The 21,707-nt window shown below is 41.0% G+C and overlaps 1 protein-coding gene across 1 annotated transcript; it reads left to right on the top strand.

Moving 5' to 3' along the window:
• Positions 1 to 17,184: 17,184 nt before the first annotated feature.
• LOC128642783 (putative nuclease HARBI1) lies at positions 17,185 to 18,779 on the top strand. Its single transcript, XM_053695583.1, has 4 exons — positions 17,185 to 17,346; positions 17,638 to 17,716; positions 18,292 to 18,593; positions 18,683 to 18,779. The coding sequence occupies exons 1-4, from the start codon at positions 17,226 to 17,228 to the stop codon at positions 18,685 to 18,687; spliced, it is 507 nt and encodes a 168-aa protein (XP_053551558.1). The 5' UTR covers positions 17,185 to 17,225; the 3' UTR covers positions 18,688 to 18,779.
• The last annotated feature ends 2,928 nt before the right edge of the window (positions 18,780 to 21,707 follow it).

The following is a 21,707-nucleotide window of genomic DNA, read 5'->3' as shown; positions in this document are numbered from 1 at the left end:
AATAATTAACCCCTAATCTGCCGACCGGATCTCACCGCTACTATAATAAATGTATTAACCCCTAAAGCTAAGTCTAACCCTAACACTAACACCCCCCTAAGTTAAATATAATTTTTATCTAACGAAATAAATTAACTCTTATTAAATAAATTAATCCTAATTAAAGCTAAATGCTTACCTGTAAAATAAACCCTAATATAGCTACAATATAAATTATAATTATATTGTAGCTATTTTAGGATTAATATTTATTTTACAGGCAACTTTGTAATTATTTTAACCAGGTACAATAGCTATTAAATAGTTAATAACTATTTAATAGCTGCCTAGTTAAAATAATTACAAAATTACCTGTAAAATAAATCCTAACCTAAGTTACAATTAAACCTAACACTACACTATCAATAAATTAATTAAATAAAATACCTACAATTAAATACAATTAAATAAACTAACTAAAGTACAAAAAATAAAAAAGAACTAAGTTACAAAAAATAAAAAATATTTACAAACATTAGAAAAATATTACAACAATTTTAAACTAATTACACCTACTCTAAGCCCCCTAAGCAAATAACAAAGACCCCCCCCCAAAAAAAATGCCCTACCCTATTCTAAAATTAAAATAGAAAAGCTCTTTTACCTTACCAGCCCTTAAAAGGGCCCTTTGCGGGGCATGCCCCAAAGAATTCAGCTCTTTTGCCTGTAAAAAAAACATACAATAACCCCCCCCAACATTACAACCCACCACCCACATACCCCTAATCTAACCCAAATCCCCCTTAAATAAACCTAACACTAAGCCCCTGAAGATGTCCCTACCTTGTCTTCACCTCGCCGGGTTCACCGATCCGTCCACTGAAGTCTTGATCCAAGCCTCCGAAGTCTTGATCCAAGCCCAAGCGGGGGGCTGAAGACATCCATCCTCCGGCTGAAGTCTTGATCCAAGCGGGCAGAAGAGGACATCCGGACCGGCAAACATCTTTACCGACGACTTCCCGACGAATGACGGTTCCTTTAAGGGACGTCATCCAAGATGGCGTCCCTCGAATTCCGATTGGCTGATAGGATTCTATCAGCCAATCGGAATTAAGGTAGGAAAATTCTGATTGGCTGATGGAATCAGCCAATCAGATTCAAGTTCAATCCAATTGGCTGATCCAATCAGCCAATCAGATTGAGATCGCATTTTATTGGCTGTTCCGATCAGCCAATAGAATGCAAGCTCAATCTGATTGGCTGATCGGATCAGCCAATCGGATTGAACTTGAATCTGATTGGCTGATTCCATCAGCCAATCAGAATTTTCCTACCTTAATTCCGATTGGCTGATAGAATCCGATCAGCCAATCGGAATTCGAGGGACGCCATCTTGGATGACGTCCCTTAAAGGAACCGTCATTCGTCGGGAAGTCGTCGGTGAAGATGGATGGATCCGCGCTGGAGGTCTTGAAGATCAGCCGGTCGTCATCGGATTGAAGAACATAGAAGATGCGGCTTGGATGAAGATGTTTGCCGGTCCGGATGTTCTCTTCTGCCCGCTTGGATCAAGACTTCAGCCGGAGGATGGACGTCACTCTTCAGCCCCCCGCTTGGGCTTGGATCAAGACTTCGGAGGCTTGGATTAAGACTTCGGTGGACGGATCGGTGAACCCGGCGAGGTGAAGGCAAGGTAGGGAGATCTTCAGGGGCTTAGTGTTAGGTTTATTTAAGGGGGGTTTGGGTTAGATTAGGGGTATGTGGGTGGTGGGTTGTAATGTTGGGGGGGGTATTGTATGTTTTTTTTTACAGGCAAAAGAGCTGAATTCTTTGGGGCATGCCCCGCAAAGGGCCCTTTTAAGGGCTGGTAAGGTAAAAGAGCTTTTCTATTTTAATTTTAGAATAGGGTAGGGCATTTTTTTATTTTGGGGTCTTTGTTATTTTATTAGGGGGCTTAGAGTAGGTGTAATTAGTTTAAAATTGTTGTAATATTTTTCTAATGTTTGTAAATATTTTTTTATTTTTTGTAACTTAGTTCTTTTTTATTTTTTGTACTTTAGTTAGTTTATTTAATTGTATTTAATTGTAGTTATTTTATTTAATTAATTTATTGATAGTGTAGTGTTAGGTTTAATTGTAGATAATTGTAGGTATTTTATTTAATTAATTTATTAATAGTGTAGTGTTAGGTTTAATTGTAACTTAGGTTAGGATTTATTTTACAGGTAATTTTATAATTATTTTAACTAGGTAGCTATTAAATAGTTATTAACTATTTAATAGCTATTGTACCTGGTTAAAATAATTACAAAGTTATCTGTAAAATAAATATTAATCCTAAAATAGCTACAATATAATTATAATTTATATTGTAGCTATATTAGGGTTTATTTTACAGGTAAGTATTTAGCTTTAAATAGGATTAATTTATTTAATAAGAGTTAATTTATTTCTTTAGATTTAAATTATATTTAACTTAGGGGGGTGTTAGTGTTAGGGTTAGACTTAGCTTTAGGGGTTAATACATTTATTATAGTAGCGGTGAGATCCGGTCGACAGATTAGGGGTTAAATATTGTAGGTAGGTGGAGGCGACATTGGGGGCGGCAGATTAGGGGTTAATAAATATAATATAGGGGTCGGCGATGTTAGGGGCAGCAGATTATGGGTACATAGGTATAATGTAGGTTGCGCCGGTGTACGGAGCGGCAGATTAGGGGTTAAAAAAATATGCAGGTGTCAGCGATAGCGGGGGCGGCAGATTAGGGGTTAATAAATATAATATAGGGGTCGGCGATGTTAGGGGCAGCAGATTAGGGGTACATAGGGATAACGTAGCTGGCGGCGGTGTACGGAGCGGCAGATTAGGGGTTAATTATTTTAATAGAGTGGCGGCGATGTGGGAGGACCTCGGTTTAGGGGTACATAGGTAGTTTATGGGTGTTAGTGTACTTTAGAGCACAGTAGTTAAGAGCTTTATGAACCGGATTAGCCCAGAAAGCTCTTAACTCCTGGCTTTTTTCTGCGGCTGGAGTTTTGTCGTTAGATTTCTAACGCTCACTTCAGCCAAGACTCTAAATACCGGCGTTAGAAAGATCCCATTGAAAAGATAGGATACGCAAATGGCGTAGGGGGATCTGCGGTATGGAAAAGTCGCGGCTGCAAAGTGAGCGTTAGACCCTTTCCTGACTGACTCCAAATACCAGCGGGCGGTGAAAACCAGCGTTAGGAGCCTCTAACGCTGGTTTTGACGGCTACCGCCCAACTCTAAATCTAGGCCTAAGTTTTAAAAGTAGCCAGTCGATTTTTATTTTAGTGTCATTGTTAAATATTCTTTCTGTAGAATGAATCGCTTAAAGGGATAGTAAACCCAAAAATGTTCTTTCATGATTCAGACAGAGCATACAATTTTAAACAACTTTCCAATTTACTTCTATTATCAAATTTCTCTTGTTATCCAGACAACCCCCACAACACAATATGCCTAATTAAACTATTAACCCCTATGTCCGGCATCAAACCCACAACACAAGTAATAACTAAATTATTAACCCCTAAATCCGCCAACCCCAACATCGCAAACTACCTATTAAAACTATTAACCCCTAATCCGCCATTAACCCACAACACAAACTGCCTATTAAAGAATTAACCCCTAAACCGCCAAAGCCCACAACGCAAATAAATAAATTAGTAAGCCTCCTTACCTAACACCCCCTAAATGTACCCAAGTTACCTAAATTACAAAATACTAAAGTTACTATTAAAATAAAAAAACCTAACACTACTTTAAAAATAAAAATAAACTAAGTATAAATTAAAGGGACAGTCTAATCAAAATTAAAATTCTGGTGTAGACTGTCCCTTTAAGCGATCGTACGAAGAGGATCCTCCACGCTCCATGGCTCCGCGGTCGCCGGTCTTCAGTTCTAGGGTCGCCGGTCTTCAGCTCCGCCCTCCGCTCCACGCCGGATTGTTCCTGGAAGAAGAGGTCGCTGCTTGGAAGAACACTTCACCGCATGGGACAGGACCTTCTCCGTCGGACTTCAGGAATGGTGAGTATTAACCTGGGGGTTAGACAGGTTTTTAAAGGGTTTTTTGGAGGGTTTGTTTTATTTAGATTAGGGATGGGCAGTAAAAGAGCTAAACACCCTATTAAGGGCAATGACCAAACAAATGTCCTTTTCAGGGCAATGGGTAGTTTAGGTTTTTTAGTGTTAGGTTTTTTATTTTGGGGGGTTGGTGGGTGGGTGGGGGTTACTGTTAGGGGGACTTTGTGTATTTTGATGTAAAAGAGCTGATTATCTTGGGGCAATGCCCTGCAAAAAGCCCTTTTAAGGGCTACTGGTAGTTTATTCTTAGAGTAGGGGGTGTTTTTATTTTTTGGTGGGGGGGCTTTTTTATTTTCATAGGAATTAGGTATAATTTTATAAAATTTGGTAATTTTGTTTTTTATTTTATGTAATCTTAGATTTCTTTATTTTCTGTAATTGTATCTTCAAGGAACAGTCTACTCCAGAATTTTGATTAGACTGTCCCTTTAATTTATACTTAGTTTATTGTTATTTTTAAAGTAGTGTTAGTTTTTTTTATTTTAATAGTAACTTTAGTATTTTGTAATTTAGGTACATTTAGGGGGTGTTAGGTTAGGGGGTGTTAGGTTAGGGGGCTTAGTAATTTATTTGCGTTGTGGACTTTGGCGGTTTAGGGGTTAATTCTTTAATAGGCAGTTTGTGTTGTGGGTTAATGGCGCATTAGGGGTTAATAGTTTTAATAGGTAGTTTGCGATGTTGGGGTTGGCTGATTTAGGGGTTAATAATTTTGTTATTACTTGCGTTGTGGGTTTGATGGCGGATATAGGGGTTAATACACTTTATTATTTATCGCGGTTGGGGATTGCGGTTGACAGGTAGATAGATATTGCGCATGCGTTAGGTGTTAGTTTATTTTTGCAGGCATTTTCGGGAGTTACGGTGCTCCCATACTCAGCGCAAGGCCTGCTGCGGCTGCCTTGTGTGGCGAGGTGAAAATGGAGTAAGATTTCTCCATTTTCGCCACGTAAGACCTTGCACTGAATATTGGATACCGATTTGCGACGTGGTCCCATGTTAGCTTATGGGAGTAAAAATTGCGGGCGACTGGTGAAATATATGCGTGCCGCATTTATATGTGGCGCTGTATATAGGATACTAAAACAGCACAAGAAACGGTGTCGCCGGCTTTTGCGGGTGACGCCGCATATGTAATGGGGCCCCTAGTTAGCCAATCACAAGAGACAAATGTCTGCAGGCACCAATTACCAGCAGCTCCCACTGGTGTAGGATATGTGCATATTCTTTTTCAACAAGGGATACTAAGAGAACAAAACACATTCTAAAATAGAAGTGAATTTTAACGTGTCTTAAAATTGCATGCTCTATATGAATCATGTAAGTTTAAATTTGACTTTCCTATCCCTTTAAGATTAAACTCAATAACTTTTTTTATTTGATCAAATAAAATGCTCTGAAACATCTTAAATAATTTCAGTCTATTGAAGCATTATGTTTTTAAATTTAACTCTTTAACTGCCAGAAAGGGATGCAAAACAATGCTGTCTAAAATGTTACAGCATTCTTTGTCAGGAAGCCAGGTGGGAGAAGTGTAATATTTTCTAATATATCATTTTCTGCTATCCAAAGCACAAATTATTTGGCAAAATTTTAGCCAGGTAGTCAGTAAAATCAGCCAGGTGTTGCACCCGCTAAAAACGTTGGGAGTGATTACATATACGGTGCAGGCTTCAGCGCAAGTGCTGCAACCCGCGCCGCCCGTAATTTCACCTCGCACATCAGGGTATTACATATACGGCGCCGGCAGTTCATAAAGTGCCGTAAGTCAGATAAACTAGCGATGTCCAGAAATAAGCGTAAATACAAATGTCTGGAGTCGCCAGTGACTTACGGCACTTTAGAAACTGCCGGCGCCTAAGAAAAGTAAATAAAATAACAAATCTCCCGTAAAAGTCTTACACGCCTCCTAAAAATAAGCCCGACACGTAAAAACCCGTATATCCGCAATCCCCCCCTCTCACTACTAATAATAAATGTATTAACCCCTAAACCGACAACCCCCCACAACGCAATAAGCCTAATTAAACTATTAACCCCTATATCTGCCATCAAACCCACACCGCAAGTAATAACTAAATTGCCAACCCCCACATCGCAAACTACCTATTAAAACTATCAACCCCTAATCCGCCATTAACCCACAACTCAATAAACTCATTAAAACTATTAACCCCTAAACCGCCAAAGCCCACAACGCAATAACCTATTAAAGTATTAACCCCTAAACCGCCAAAGCCCACAACGCAATAAACCTAACCCCTAACCCCCCTAACCCCACACCCTCTAAATGAACCCAAATTACCTAATTAACAAAATACTAAAGTTACTATTACATTAAAAAAACTAACACTACTTTAAAAATACAAATAAACTAAGTATAAATTAAAGGGACAGTCTAATCAAAATTCTGGAGTAGACTGTCCCTTTAAGCTACAATTACAGAAAATAAAAAAATCTAAGATTACAGAAAATAATAAAGAAAATTACCAAATTTTACAAAAATTATACATAATCCCTATGAAAATAAAAAAGCCCCCCCAAAATAAAAACACCCCCTAATCTAATAAACAACCAGTAGCCCTTAAAAGGGCTTTTTGCAGGGCATTGCCCCAAGATAATCAGCTCTTTTTCAAAAAAATACACAACCCCCCAACAGTAAAACCCACCACCCACCAAACCCCCCCAAATAAAATAACCTAACACTAAAAACCCTAAACTACCCATTGCCCTGAAAAGGGCATTTGTTGGGCATTGCCCTTAAAAGGGCATTCAGCTCTTTTACTGCCCACCCTATCTAAATAAAATAAAAAAAAATAAAAAACCCTTAAAAAAAGTCTAACCCCAAAGTGGTCCTCACCTGTCCTGAAGTCCGGCGGAGAAGGTCCTGTTCCAGGCAGTGAAGTCTTCTTCCAAGCGCCGACCTCTTCTTTCTTCTTCCAGGAACCAGCCGGCGCAGAGCGGAGGGCGGAGTTGAAGACCGATGACCGCGGAGCTGAAGACCGGCGACCCTGGAACTGAAGCCATGGAGCGTGAAGGATCCTATTCATACGATCTCCGCCGTACACCGAATAGGAATTCAAGGTACGCATTTAAAAATGGTGTCCCTTGAATTCTTATTGGCTGATTTGAGCCTTCAAATTCAAATCAGGCAATAGGATGAGAGCTACTGAAATCCTATTGGCTGTTCAAATCACCCAATAGGATAAGAGCTACTGAAATTCTATTGGCTATTCAAATCAGTTCCAGGGTCGTCAGTCTTCAACTCCGCGCCGGCTGGTTCCTGGAAGAAAAAAGAAGAGGTCGCCACTTGAAAGAAGACTTCACCGCCTGGAACAGGACCTTCTCCGCCGGACTTCAGGACAGGTGAGGACCACTTGGGGGTTAGACTTAGGGTTTTTTAAGGTTTTTTTTTTATTATTTTATTTTATTTAGATAGGATGGGCAGTAAAAGAACTGAATGCCCTTTTAAGGGCAATGCCCAACAAATGCCATTTTCAGGGCAATGGGTAGTTTAGGGTTTTTAGTGTTAGGTTATTTTATTTGGGGGGGTTTGGTGGGGGGGTTTTACTGTTAAGGGGGGTTGTGTATTTTTTTTTTTAAAAAAAGAGCTGATTATCTTGGGGCAATGCCCTGCAAATAGCCCTTTTAAGGGCTACTGGTAGTTTATTAGAAATTTACATTCACTTTAAAATCAGAATGCCACTGGTGGTCTTCTAAATTCAAGATACTAAAAATGTTTCAATGACCATGTATCAAAATTGTTGCTTAAAAATTTTGCTAAAAAATGACTTTGCACAGAGACAATCCACTTTCTTATAGTTTCTTTTTAGGGAACCAAACCACCTTAGTATAGATCTATTTTATGGGCGATTGAGGATATTTCGGTTTCAGTTGTTTATCCAACCTGTTATAAGTTCGAATAGCTTCTGCCCTTATATATATATATTTGAGGTGCATAGTGTTGCATAATTTGTAATGTGTGATTACCTCCATGTATAGGCTTTGTTTAGCAGGGAATTAACACATCAGGCTCTTCATATGCCGGGAGTGGATACACAGAACATACAACAAATTCAGATTTACTGGAGCATTTATGTGTCTATTAACATATTGCCCACAATCACAGCAGCAGCAAAGTTAAAAACATGACTATTTATCTCCTAAAATGCCACCTGCTTGTGAAACATAGACCTAGATTTGGAGTTTGGCGTTAGCCGTGAAAACCAGCGTTAGAGGCTCCTAACGCTGATTTTAGGCTACCGCCGGTATTTGGAGTCACTCAAAATAGGGTCTAACGCTCACTTTTCATCCGCGACTTTTCCATACCTCAGATCCCCTTACGTCAATTGCGTATCCTATCTTTTCAATGGGATCTTTCTAACTCCGGTATTTAGAGTCGTTTCTGAAGTGAGCGTTAGACATCTAACGACAAAACTCCAGCCGCAGGAAAAAAGTCAGTAGTTAAGAGCTTTCTGGGCTAACGCCGGTTTATAAAGCTCTTAACTACTGTACTCTAAAGTACACTAACACCCATAAACTACCTATGTACCCCTAAACCGAGGTCCCCCCACATTGCCGACACTCGAATAATTTTTTTTAACCCCTAATCTGCCGACCACCACCTACGTTATCCTTATGTACCCCTAATCTGCTGCCCCTAACACCGCCGACCCCTGTATTATATTTATTAACCCCTAACCTGCCCCCCACAACGTCGCCTCCACCTGCCTACACTTATTAACCCCTAATCTGCCGACCGGAGATCAGCCAATAGAATGCAAGCTCAATCTGATTGGCTGATTGGATCAGCCAATCGGATTGAACTTGATTCTGATTGGCTGATTCCATCAGCCAATCAGAATATTCCTACCTTAATTCCGATTGGCTGATAGAATCCTATCAGCCAATCGGAATTCGAGGGACGCCATCTTGGATGACGTCATTTAAAGGAACCGTCATTCTTCGTTCAGTCGTCGGCCAGGATGGATGTTCCGCGGTGGAGGTCTTCAGGATGCTGCCGCTTCGCTCCGGATGGATGCCGCTTGGATGAAGACTTCAATCGGATGGAAGACCTCTTCTGCCCCGCTTGGATGAAGACTTCAGCCGGATCATGGACCTCTTCAGCCCCCCGCTTGGGCTTGGATCAGGACATCGGAGGAGCTCTTCTGGACGGATCGGTGTGATACCCGGTGAGGTGAAGACAAGGTAGGATGATCTTCAGGGGCTTAGTGTTAGGTTTATTTAAGGGGGGTTTGGGTTAGATTAGGGGTATGTGGGTGGTGGGTTGTAATGTTGGGGGGGGGTATTGTATTTATTCTTTTACAGGCAAAAGAGCTGTATTTCTTGAGGCATGCCCCGCAAAGGGCCCTGTTCAGGGCTGGTAAGGTAAAAGAGCTTTGAACTTTAGTAATTTAGAATAGGGTAGGGCATTTTTTTATTTTGGGGGGCTTTGTTATTTTATTAGGGGGCTTAGAGTAGGTGTAATTAGTTTAAAATTGTTGTAATATTTTTCTTATGTTTGTAAATATTTTTTTATTTTTTGTAACTTAGTTCTTTTTTATTTTTTGTACTTTAGCTAGTTTATTCAATTGTATTTATTTGTAGCAATTGTATTTAATTAATTTATTGATAGTGTAGTGTTAGGTTAATTGTAGGTAATTGTAGGTAGTTTATTTAATTAATTTATTGATAGTCTAGTGTTAGGTTTAATTGTAACTTAGGTTAGGATTTCTTTTACAGGTAAATTTGTAATTATTTTAACTATTTTAGCTATTAAATAGTTCTTAACTATTTAATAGCTATTGTACCTGGTTAAAATAAATACAAAGTTACCTGTAAAATAAATATAAATCCTAAAATAGCTATAATATAATTATAATTTATATTGTAGCTATATTAGGATTTATTTTACAGGTAAGTATTTAGCTTTAAATAGGAATAATTTATTTAATAAGAGTTAATTAATTTGTTAGATTTAAATTATATTTAACTTAAGGGGGTGTTAGTGTTAGGGTTAGACTTAGCTTTAGGGGTTAATACATTTATTAGAATAACGGTGATCTCCAGTCGGCAGATTAGGGGTTAATGTTTGAAGTTAGGTGTCGGCGATGTTAGGGAGGGCAGATTAGGGGTTAATACTATTTATGATAGGGTTAGTGAGGCGGATTAGGGGTTAATAACTTTATTATAGTAGCGCTCAGGTCCGGTCGGCAGATTAGGGGTTAATAAGTGTAGGCAGGTGGAGGCGACGTTGTGGGGGGCAGATTAGGGGTTAATAAATATAATATAGGGGTCGGCGATGTTAGGGCAGCAGATTAGGGGTACATAAGGATAATGTAAGTAGCGGCGGTTTACGGAGCGGCAGATTAGGGGTTAATAATAATATGCAGGGGTCAGCGATAGCGGGGGCGGCAGATTAGGGGTTAATAAGTGTAAGGTTAGGGGTGTTTAGACTCGGGGTACATGTTAGAGTGTTAAGTGCAGACGTAGGAAGGGTTACCGCATAGCAAACAATGGGGCTGCGCTAGGAGCTGAACGCGGCTTTTTTGCAGGTGTTTGGTTTTTTTTCAGCTCAAACAGCTCCATTGTTTCCTATGGGGGAATCGTGCATGAGCACGTTTTTGAGGGTGGCCGCGTCTGTAAGCAACTCTGGTATCGAGAGTTGAAGCTGCGTTAAAAATGCTCTACGCTCCTTCTTTGGAGCCTAACGCAGCCTTTATGTGGTCTCTCAATACCAGAGTTATTTTTATGGTGCGGCCAGAAAAAAGCCGGCGTTAGTTTTTCGGGTCGTTACCGACAAAACTCCAAATCTAGCCATTAGTGTCTTAGCAAGTCTATATCTGCATATATTGTTCTCAGGAGCCCCAAGACAGCAGTTAGCAGGTAAAACATAAAACTCGGTGCTTTTCGGTGTCCTGCTATACAGATGCTGAAGGGTGAATAATTTAATTTATTCTTTCTATGTGAGTTATGTACTTGAGAGTAAAGTAGGTGATGAGGAGCTTGGTGCTTTAAACTGCATTAAAGGGCTATAACAGTACAGAAAGAAAATACTCTTTGTTAGAGCAATTTTGTTATTGCGCTATTGCTTTAATAGAACCATGTGTTTAACCTCTGCAAAGTGATTAAACATACACCTAGATTACGAGTTTTGCGTTCGTGTTTTAACTCTGAAAAATTGTCATTTCAGCGTTAAAACAGCACCGCAGCCATTACATATCTTTTTTTTTTTTTTTTTTTTTTTTAAATGGATTTTTATTCAGTTTTAGAATGAAAGGTAACACTTGGGGACACGCAGGACCCCTGTTCAAACATACACAGGTCCAGTTGCAATAGCCATCAAAACATTGATACATCGTAAGTCATAAGTAAATTGCAAGGAATTGAGGTGAAAGTAATTCACCTAGGTTGAACCCTGACGTGGGCTCTAGCTATGGGGGGGGGAGCGGGGGATGAGGCGTATAGAATAAATTCAAATTTAGTACTCCAAAGAGCAAAGTTTGTATAAGTTGCTTTACAATATATAAATAAAATTGATCACATAAATTGAGGAGTAGATTCTGCAAACATACTAGGCGACAAAAGGAGTGAGTGATTATTTTAAAAAAGAGGCTAGCACACGCAGCACCTAGCATACATAGTACCTAGCACACGCAGCACCTAGCACACATAGTACCTAGCACACGCAGCACCTAGCACACATAGTACCTAGCACATGCAGCACCTAGCACACATAGTACCTACCACATGCAGCATCTAGCACACGCAGCACCTAGCACACATAGTACCTAGCACACGCAGCACCTAGCACACATAGTACCTAGCACACGCAGCACCTAGCACACATAGTACCTAGCACATGCAGCACCTAGCACACATAGTACCTAGCACACGCAGCACCTAGCACACATAGTACCTAGCACACGCAGCACCTAGCACACATAGTACCTAGCACACACAGCACCTAGCACACATAGTACCTAGCACACGCAGCACTTAGCACACATAGTACCTAGCACACGCAGCACCTAGCACACATAGTACCTAGCACACGCAGCACCTAGCACACATAGTACCTAGCACATGCAGCACTTAGCACACATAGTACCTAGCACACGCAGCACCTAGCACACATAGTACCTAGCACACGCAGCACCTAGCACACATAGTACCTAGCACATGCAGCACTTAGCACACATAGTACCTAGCACACGCAGCACCTAGCACACATAGTACCTAGCACACGCAGCACCTAGCACACATAGTACCTAGCACACGCAACACCTAGCACACATAGTACCTAGCACACGCAGCACCTAGCACACATAGTACGTAGCACACGTAGCACCTAGCACACATAGTACCTAGCACACGCAGCACCTAGCACACATAGTACCTAACATACGCAGCACCTAGCACACGCAGCACCTAGCACACATAGTACCTAGCACACGCAGCACCTAGCACACATAGTACCTAGCACACGCGGCCCCTAGCACACATAGTACCTAGCACACGCGGCACCTAGCACACAATGTACCTAGCACACGCAGCACCTAGCACATATAGTACCTAGCACACGCAGCACTTAGCACACATAGTACCTAGCACACGCAGCACCTAGCACACATAGTACCTAGCACACGCAGCACCTAGCACACATAGTACCTAGCACACATAGTACCTAGCACAGGCAACACCTAGCACACATAGTACCTAGCACATGCAGCACCTAGTACACATAGTACGTAGCACACGTAGCACCTAGCACACACAGTATCTAGCACACGCAGCACCTAGCACACATAGTACCTAACATACGCAGCACCTAGCACACGCAGCACCTAGCACACATAGTCCCTAGCACACGCAGCACCTAGCACACGCAGCACCTAGCACACATAGTACCTAGCACACGCAGCACCTAGCACACATAGTACCTAGCACACGCGGCACCTAGCACACATAGTACCTAGCACACGCAGCACCTAGCACACATAGTACCTAGCACATGCAGCATCTAGCACACGCAGCACCTAGCACACATAGTACCTAGCACACGCAGCACCTAGCACACATAGTACCTAGCACACGCAGCACCTAGCACACATAGTACCTAGCACACGCAGCACCTAGCACACATAGTACCTAGCACATGCAGCATCTAGCACACGCAGCACCTAGCACACATAGTACCTAGAACACGCAGCACCTAGCACACATAGTACCTAGCACACGCAGCACCTAGCACACATAGTACCTAGCACATGCAGCACCTAGCACACATAGTACCTAGCACACGCAGCACCTAGCACACATAGTACCTAGCACACGCAGCACCTAGCACACATAGTACCTAGCACACGCAGCACCTAGCACACATAGTACCTAGCACACGCAGCACCTAGCACACATAGTACCTAGCACACGCAGCACCTAGCACACATAGTACCTAGCACATGCAGCACTTAGCACACATAGTACCTAGCACACGCAGCACCTAGCACACATAGTACCTAGCACACGCAGCACCTAGCACACATAGTACCTAGCACACGCAACACCTAGCACACATAGTACCTAGCACACGCAGCACCTAGCACACATAGTACGTAGCACACGTAGCACCTAGCACACATAGTACCTAGCACACGCAGCACCTAGCACACATAGTACCTAACATACGCAGCACCTAGCAAACGCAGCACCTAGCACACATAGTACCTAGCACACGCAGCACCTAGCACACATAGTACCTAGCACATGCGGCACCTAGCACATATAGTACCTAGCACACGCGGCACCTAGCACACAATGTACCTAGCACACGCAGCACCTAGCACACATAGTACCTAGCACACGCAGCACCTAGCACACATAGTACCTAGCACACGCGGCCCCTAGCACACATAGTACCTAGCACACGCGGCACCTAGCACACAATGTACCTAGCACACGCAGCACCTAGCACACATAGTACCTAGCACACGCAGCACTTAGCACACATAGTACCTAGCACACGCAGCACCTAGCACACATAGTACCTAGCACACGCAGCACCTAGCACACATAGTACCTAGCACACATAGTACCTAGCACAGGCAACACCTAGCACACATAGTACCTAGCACATGCAGCACCTAGTACACATAGTACGTAGCACACGTAGCACCTAGCACACACAGTATCTAGCACACGCAGCACCTAGCACACATAGTACCTAACATACGCAGCACCTAGCACACGCAGCACCTAGCACACAGAGTACCTAGCACACGCAGCACCTAGCACACGCAGCACCTAGCACACATAGTACCTAGCACACGCAGCACCTAGCACACATAGTACCTAGCACACGCAGCACCTAGCACACATAGTACCTAGCACACGCAGCACTTAGCACACATAGTACCTAGCACACGCAGCACCTAGCACACATAGTACCTAGCACACGCAATACCTAGCACACATAGTACCTAGCACACACAACACCTAGCACACATAGTACCTAGCACACGCAGCACCTAGCACACATAGTACGTAGCACACGTAGCACCTAGCACACATAGTATCTAGCACACGCAGCACCTAGCACACATAGTACCTAACATATGCAGCACCTAGCACACGCAGCACCTAGCACACACGGCACCTAGCACACATAGTACCTAGCACACGCAGCACCTAGCACACGCAGCACCTAGCACACATAGTACCTAGCACACGCAGCACCTAGCACACGCAGCACCTAGCACACATAGTACCTAGCACACGCGACACCTAGCACACATAGTACCTAGCACACGTAGCACCTAGCACACATAGTACCTAGCACATGCAGCACTTAGCACACATAGTACCTAGCACACGCAGTACCTAGCACACGCAGCACCTAGCACACGCAGTACCTAGCACGTGCAGCACCTAGCACACGCAGCACCTAGCACACATAGTACCTAGCACACGCAGCACCTAGCACACATAGTACCTAGCACACGCAGCACCTAGCACACATAGTACCTAGCACACGCAGCACCTAGCACACAGTACCTAGCACACGCAGCACCTAGCACACAGTACCTAGCACACGCAGCACCTAGCACACATAGTACCTAGCACACGCAGCACCTAGCACACATAGCACCTAGCACACGCAGCACCTAGCACACATAGTACCTAGCACACGCAGCACCTAGCACACATAGTACCTAGCACACGCAGCACCTAGCACACATAGTACCTAGCACACGCAGCACCTAGCACACATAGTACCTAGCACACGCAGCACCTAGCACACATAGTACCTAGCACACGCAGCACCTAGCACACATAGTACCTAGCACACGCAGCACTTAGCACACATAGTACCTAGCACACGCAGCACCTAGCACACATAGTACCTAGCACACGCAATACCTAGCACACATAGTACCTAGCACACACAACACCTAGCACACATAGTACCTAGCACACGCAGCACCTAGCACACATAGTACGTAGCACACGTAGCACCTAGCACACATAGTATCTAGCACACGCAGCACCTAGCACACATAGTACCTAACATACGCAGCACCTAGCACACGCAGCACCTAGCACACACGGCACCTAGCACACATAGTACCTAGCACACGCAGCACCTAGCACACGCAGCACCTAGCACACATAGTACCTAGCACACGCAGCACCTAGCACACGCAGCACCTAGCACACGCAGCACCTAGCACACATAGTACCTAGCACACGCGACACCTAGCACACATAGTACCTAGCACACGTAGCACCTAGCACACATAGTACCTAGCACATGCAGCACTTAGCACACATTGGCCTCGCTTCCATTGAGTCGTAATTCAGTTTGCGTGCACTCGCAAACCGTTAAATATGCTGTCGAAAGCAATAGCGTTTAACGACTGTTTCCAATGGCGCGTTATACGTTAATATCGGCTTCCGGACTTCGGCTGCCGAAAAGATTTTCGCGTCCCATAGAAAGTAATATAAGCCGTTAATCGATAAATTATACCAGGTTTCCATTGAAAGCGCTAACCGTTAATACACTGTCGGAGGCTGTCGATACATTGAGACATATTACCCCCAGCTCAACTAGGTGTAAAGGAGGAAAAAAGAGCTTTTTGAGGCCTGTTTCTCATTGAAATTGAAAATCAAAAAAAAATTACATATAGAAATATAATTTTATCTAATAATAATCTTCTCCTACATGTATATATGTATGATAATTGTATATATATATTTGACCTATATAAATCATATAATTTTAATAATTACTTTTAACTGTTATGATAAAGGCTGATATATTTAAATTGAAAAATATAATAATTACATTCAGTGTCTTTGAATTTCCGATATGTAACTACATATATTTTGAAATTATAGTTCATATCAAAAATAAAAGTCATGAGTAAGTATATACTTTCAAACTGTTCATTAAATTAAGGATTAGATGAGATGAAGATAAGCCCTCCCCCCCATGTTATTCATTGCAATCACCAGTTTCACATATGTTAACAAGCAACACACAGCTATAAAAAAAAGACCACACCTAGCCTAACCTCAGAACAGATATTTCAAAATGCAGGGTGAGAGAGAAGCTGACAATGCTGAAGTTAGACAGCGTAGGCCTGACATCCCCAGAGTGAGGCTGGATATAGAAACCCTGAATGAGCAGCAGGTGTTTGAAAGTTTCAGGCTCAACAGGGAGAAAATATATCAGTTATATGCCCTGTTGCAAGATAGGCTGGAAAGCCAGGGCTATTCAAGCAGGGCTGTCCCTGGAATGACCAAACTACTAGGGGCACTTCATTTTTTGGCTTCTGGATCCTTTCAGGTGACAGGGGGCATTGTAACTGGGGTGCATAAGTCCACTCTTTCTAAGCATCTTTCAAAAGTTATTGATGGACTTTATGATAATTGCAGAAAATTTATTTTTTTCCCCACATCACCCAGAGGTTGGCGTGATGTTAAGAGGGACTTTTTTCTTTTAGGTGGCATACCCAATGTCCTTGGGGCCATTGACTGCACTCATATTGCCCTAAGACCCCCTGTGCACAGGGAGATAATATTTAGAAATAGGAAACACTTCCACTCCTTAAATGTGCAGATTATATGTGATGCAAACATGCGCATATTAAATGTTGTGGCAGGGTTCCCAGGAAGTAGCCATGATGCCTACATCCTCAGGAATTCTGGTGTGTGGAGATTGTTTGAGACAAATCAAATGCCTGAAGGACATCTCCTCGGTAAGTGTTTATGTATATATTATGATGCCTTCATGTGTTCAATATTTTGACATTTTATTGTTTCATTGCTTTATAATCCTTTATGTATGTGTCTAAGGGGGTGAAATTGATTAAATAAATAAATTGTTAATCATTTAAAAGATATATATTAACTATGTCATAGTAAGACATATGCATAACATTATTTTATGTCATACATTGCTTTATGGAAAGATGTGTGTTTATCTATCTATCTATCTATATCTATATCTATATATATATATACTGTATATCTATGCATTCATATTTTAGCAGATTCTGCATATCCTCTTAAAAAATGGATTTGGACACCATTGAAAGAGAACCAGGTTGTTGGGCCTGCTGAATTAAGGTAAAATATATATTTATTTTCTGCTCATGTGTGTCAGAAATATTGATTGTGCCTTGCAAAATGCTCACTATAATCTGTAGAAAAGTAGGACCAGTACACACTTCATAGGAATGTCCCTTTAAATCACTCTTGGGTGAATGTAGGTGCAAACCTGGAGGACCTCCTTTTCCAAAGTCCCAGTAAATGTAATGAAATAGAACACACAGGTAGCACTCTATGTGGAGCAACAGCACCTTTATTGAGCAACGTTTCGGGGCTCCTGCCCCTTTATTAAGCTATATATCTGTGTTTGTGCACATACATTTGTTGCTTGATTATCTTGTGTGTGTGTATATATCACTATCACAGACATAACAATGTTGTACTGAGTGCCTTTAAAGGGACAGTCAAAATACAAATCATCTATTATCAGTGAAGCATTTATAAATCTCTCTGCTTCAATATAAATATATTTATATATATATAAAATGGTTTAAAGATTTATAAGATCAAACCAGGAATGTAGTTAGCTCATTAGTATTTGATTTGTCTTCACATTATATATTATAATCATATTTCTTGTTCTTTTAATACAGATATAATGAAGCACATATCCGAACACGTGCTATAATAGAACGACTGTTTGGTGTTCTAAAAATGCGCTTTCGCTGCCTGGACAGATCAGGGGGGGATCTCCAATTCAGTCCGGAAAAAGCTATTAAAATCATAGTGGCATGTTGCTGTCTACACAACATGGCACAGGAGCATGGGATGTTGAACGACTTACTTCCAACACCACAGCCCCCAGGTGAAATCTTTGAGCCTGATGTAATTAATCATCCCCAACCCCTCAATGCCCATTTGGAGAGATCTGCAACTATTCAAGAATTCTTTTCAGGTATTTTTATAGTATTGTAATGAGACCTTTTAGTTATTTATGATTATGTTTTTTAATAATACACATTTGTTTCTTTTAATGTTTTACAGATTGAAGATTCTCAGAAATGGAATACCACTCCCCTCCCTCTCTCCTCATCCCTATATTTACCACATTTTCCCTAAATAAATGTATACTTTACTCAAATATAGTCATGGTGAATGTTTCTTTATTTCCAGCTATGTACTAATCAATGCATTCATCTTATGATTTATGTATAACATAATTATCTAAAATATCATTTTAATTATATTCCAAATATGACTTTGTTCTCTTGGTATAATTTAAAGAGCAGCTATGCACTCCTGGTTAATAAAATTGAGTACATGGGTGAACCAATGACAGACAGGATATATACTGTATGTTGGCAACAATAAACAGCTCCAACATAGGTTCTATGCTGCTCCTGATCTTACCTAAATAAAACTATAATCAAAGGATACTAAGAATATTAAGAAATATAAAGAATATAAATATATTAGATTTGCTTTTAAATATATATGTTTTAGCAAAATAATGGAATTTATGTCACTTTAAAAAAAAAAAGGAAGAGTGTGTTCACAATAAAACATTAATGAACCAGATAAATCATTCAAATCCAATCAACTTACATATGTACTCATAATCAATTTAATCCTTTTATGTTTCTTATTTCAATCATGTATTTAAGTTTAGGAGCCATTCCATTTAATGCTCATCACCTGTGGTGCACTTGCTGATTGTTGCCTACATTTAGACAACAATCATCAAGCGCTCCCCATGTGCAGATTCAAAATGGGTAGATTCCTAAGATAACATTCCTGTTTTATTAAATTACAGATGATAATTAAGTTAAATAGATTATAGGATTACATATTTAAGTATATAAATACTGCATGCTCTAATTCCTGAGTTTTATTTTTAATAGGCTATCCCTTTAAGAAATATATCAGATGCTCATTTCAAAGAGACAAATCCAGATATAATATAATCCTTAAAATAAAGATACATTATCAATACATACAATCCCCTGAGATTGCACACTTGAATGGCATGGTTACCTCATAGAAAATAATATAGAAAAATAAGTCAAAGGAAAAAATCTTTTTATCATGAAGATGAGTTTTATTATTACAGATTTACCCTCATTCAAATGTAATTTTCAATGTGAAAATCATATTTATTCAATACAAAACGATGACACATTAAAGTTATAATGTGTCATAGTACTAATATTTATAAAATATATGTAATGTCATGTCTGCTAAAGCAGATAATACATTTGCAATATTTAGACTATTAACCAAAATACATAAGTGCTTAATATGACATACTTCAAGAGATATGAAGTATTGTCTTTAACATGGAGTTATTGAAACAATTTAAAAGTGCATTGTGCATTGGTCCCAGGGAGAGTCTGTGTCTGTTCATATGATGTCAATTAAAATGTATTAATCACCTCTATATCATGGCAATCACATATATGTTGTGTATACACCAGTGCTTAAATATCATAAAGATACATTTATCTAATTATTCTAAATATTGAATAATAATCTTGACAAAAAGGAGTGCGTTAGTCATGATAGGTATATATTTCAGATATTACATTCCACATAGGACTATAATGAATGCAAGGTATTTGGCCATATCAACAGGAAGGAATATTTACTTTTCAACTCTTCTATAACTGTATAAGCCTTATTAGCTTCATCTGAAGGAGCAAACAACATATGCTTGTGGAATATAAATCATAACATTTACACATGTCACGTTGACCAATGTTAGATAGCATATACTGTATAAATTTCAGACACGTATCCCCAAGTATTCTTAAACGGCATAATATCCTCAATAAAAGGACACATACATTTATCAACAATTTACACCTGCATATTAATTGACATCATGTGAAATAAAAATGAATAAAGCTGTTAATGTTTTTGAAAATAAACAGCTATTAAAACAATTTTGAAATATATTTTCTAATTTTGATTAGAAAAATATATGCATATTTATGAGATGGAAATCACACTTAAGAAAGTGCTTCATAAAAAAATTAGATATTATATATCTTGAAAGAATTTAAAAAGAAAAATACTTCTTAATGCTTGCGGCGGGATTTGGCCTTTGGAGGAGAGGTACTTGGGATGGAAGTGTGGCGTCTTGGGCGACGCACACCAGCTGGCTGGGAGGCTAAAAGATGTGATTCAGGGTCCTGCAGGGAGATAACGGAGGATGCGAGTGAGGAGGGAGTTTGCGGCCTATCTGCAACCCTCTCCACTGCCTCTGCCAGGCGGACGAGTGCAGCATTATGTATGTCCATCTGGCTCTGTAGCCTCCTGAAATCCTGCTGCTGCTGGAGCCTAGTAAGTCTAAGCTCCCTGTGAATGAGCCTCAGTAGAGCATCCTGCTGGGACTGCGCGGGGATATTGGATTCCATGGGGGGCACTTGTGGCTGTATAGGTGTCTCCGGCACATATTCCTGGCTCTGTGTGAGGTTGTCGTCACTCAGTCTTGGGGACTGTGTGGGTGGCTCAATATCCAATTGAGGACAGACATTGGTGGGGGGTGGTGGTGATTGTTGTGGTGGTGGTAGTGGTGGCGGCATTTGTTGTGCCATGGGAGGGTGCTGAATGTGTTGTTGAGGTGGCATATAGTACATATGCTGCGGTGGAGGATGCATCTGCTGATGCTGTGGTGATGGAGGATGCATCTGCTGATGCTGTGGTGATGGAGGATGCATCTGCTGATGCTGTGGTGATGGAGGATGCATCTGCTGATGCTGTGGTGATGAAGGAGGCATCTGCTGATGCTGTGGTGGTGGAGGATGCATCTGCTGATGCTGTGGTGATGAAGGAGGCATCTGCCGATGCTGTGGTGGTGGAGGATGCATCTGATAATGCTGCGTTGGAGGATGCATCTGATAATGCTGCGTTGGAGGATGCATCTGATAATGCTGCGTTGGAGGATGCATCTGATAATGCTGCGTTGGAGGATGCATCTGATAATGCTGTGGTGGAGGATGCATCTGATAATGCTGTGGTGGTGGAGGCTGCATCTGATGATATGTCCTCCCAGATGAATATGGGGATG

This window comes from Bombina bombina, chromosome 12 (assembly GCF_027579735.1).
Source record: "Bombina bombina isolate aBomBom1 chromosome 12, aBomBom1.pri, whole genome shotgun sequence".
Classification (NCBI taxonomy): domain Eukaryota; kingdom Metazoa; phylum Chordata; class Amphibia; order Anura; family Bombinatoridae; genus Bombina; species Bombina bombina.
This window is presented reverse-complemented; position numbering and strand designations above follow the sequence as displayed.

Excerpts from the sequence above, each read along its gene's own strand:
- LOC128642783 (XM_053695583.1), top strand. The coding sequence starts at position 17,226 with ATGCGCATATTAAATGTTGTGGCAGGGTTCCCAGGAAGTAGCCATGAT. Across the intron at positions 17,347-17,637 it reads GCCTGAAGGACATCTCCTCG|CAGATTCTGCATATCCTCTT; the intron begins GTAAGTGTTTAT and ends TTCATATTTTAG. Across the intron at positions 17,717-18,291 it reads GTTGGGCCTGCTGAATTAAG|ATATAATGAAGCACATATCC; the intron begins GTAAAATATATA and ends CTTTTAATACAG.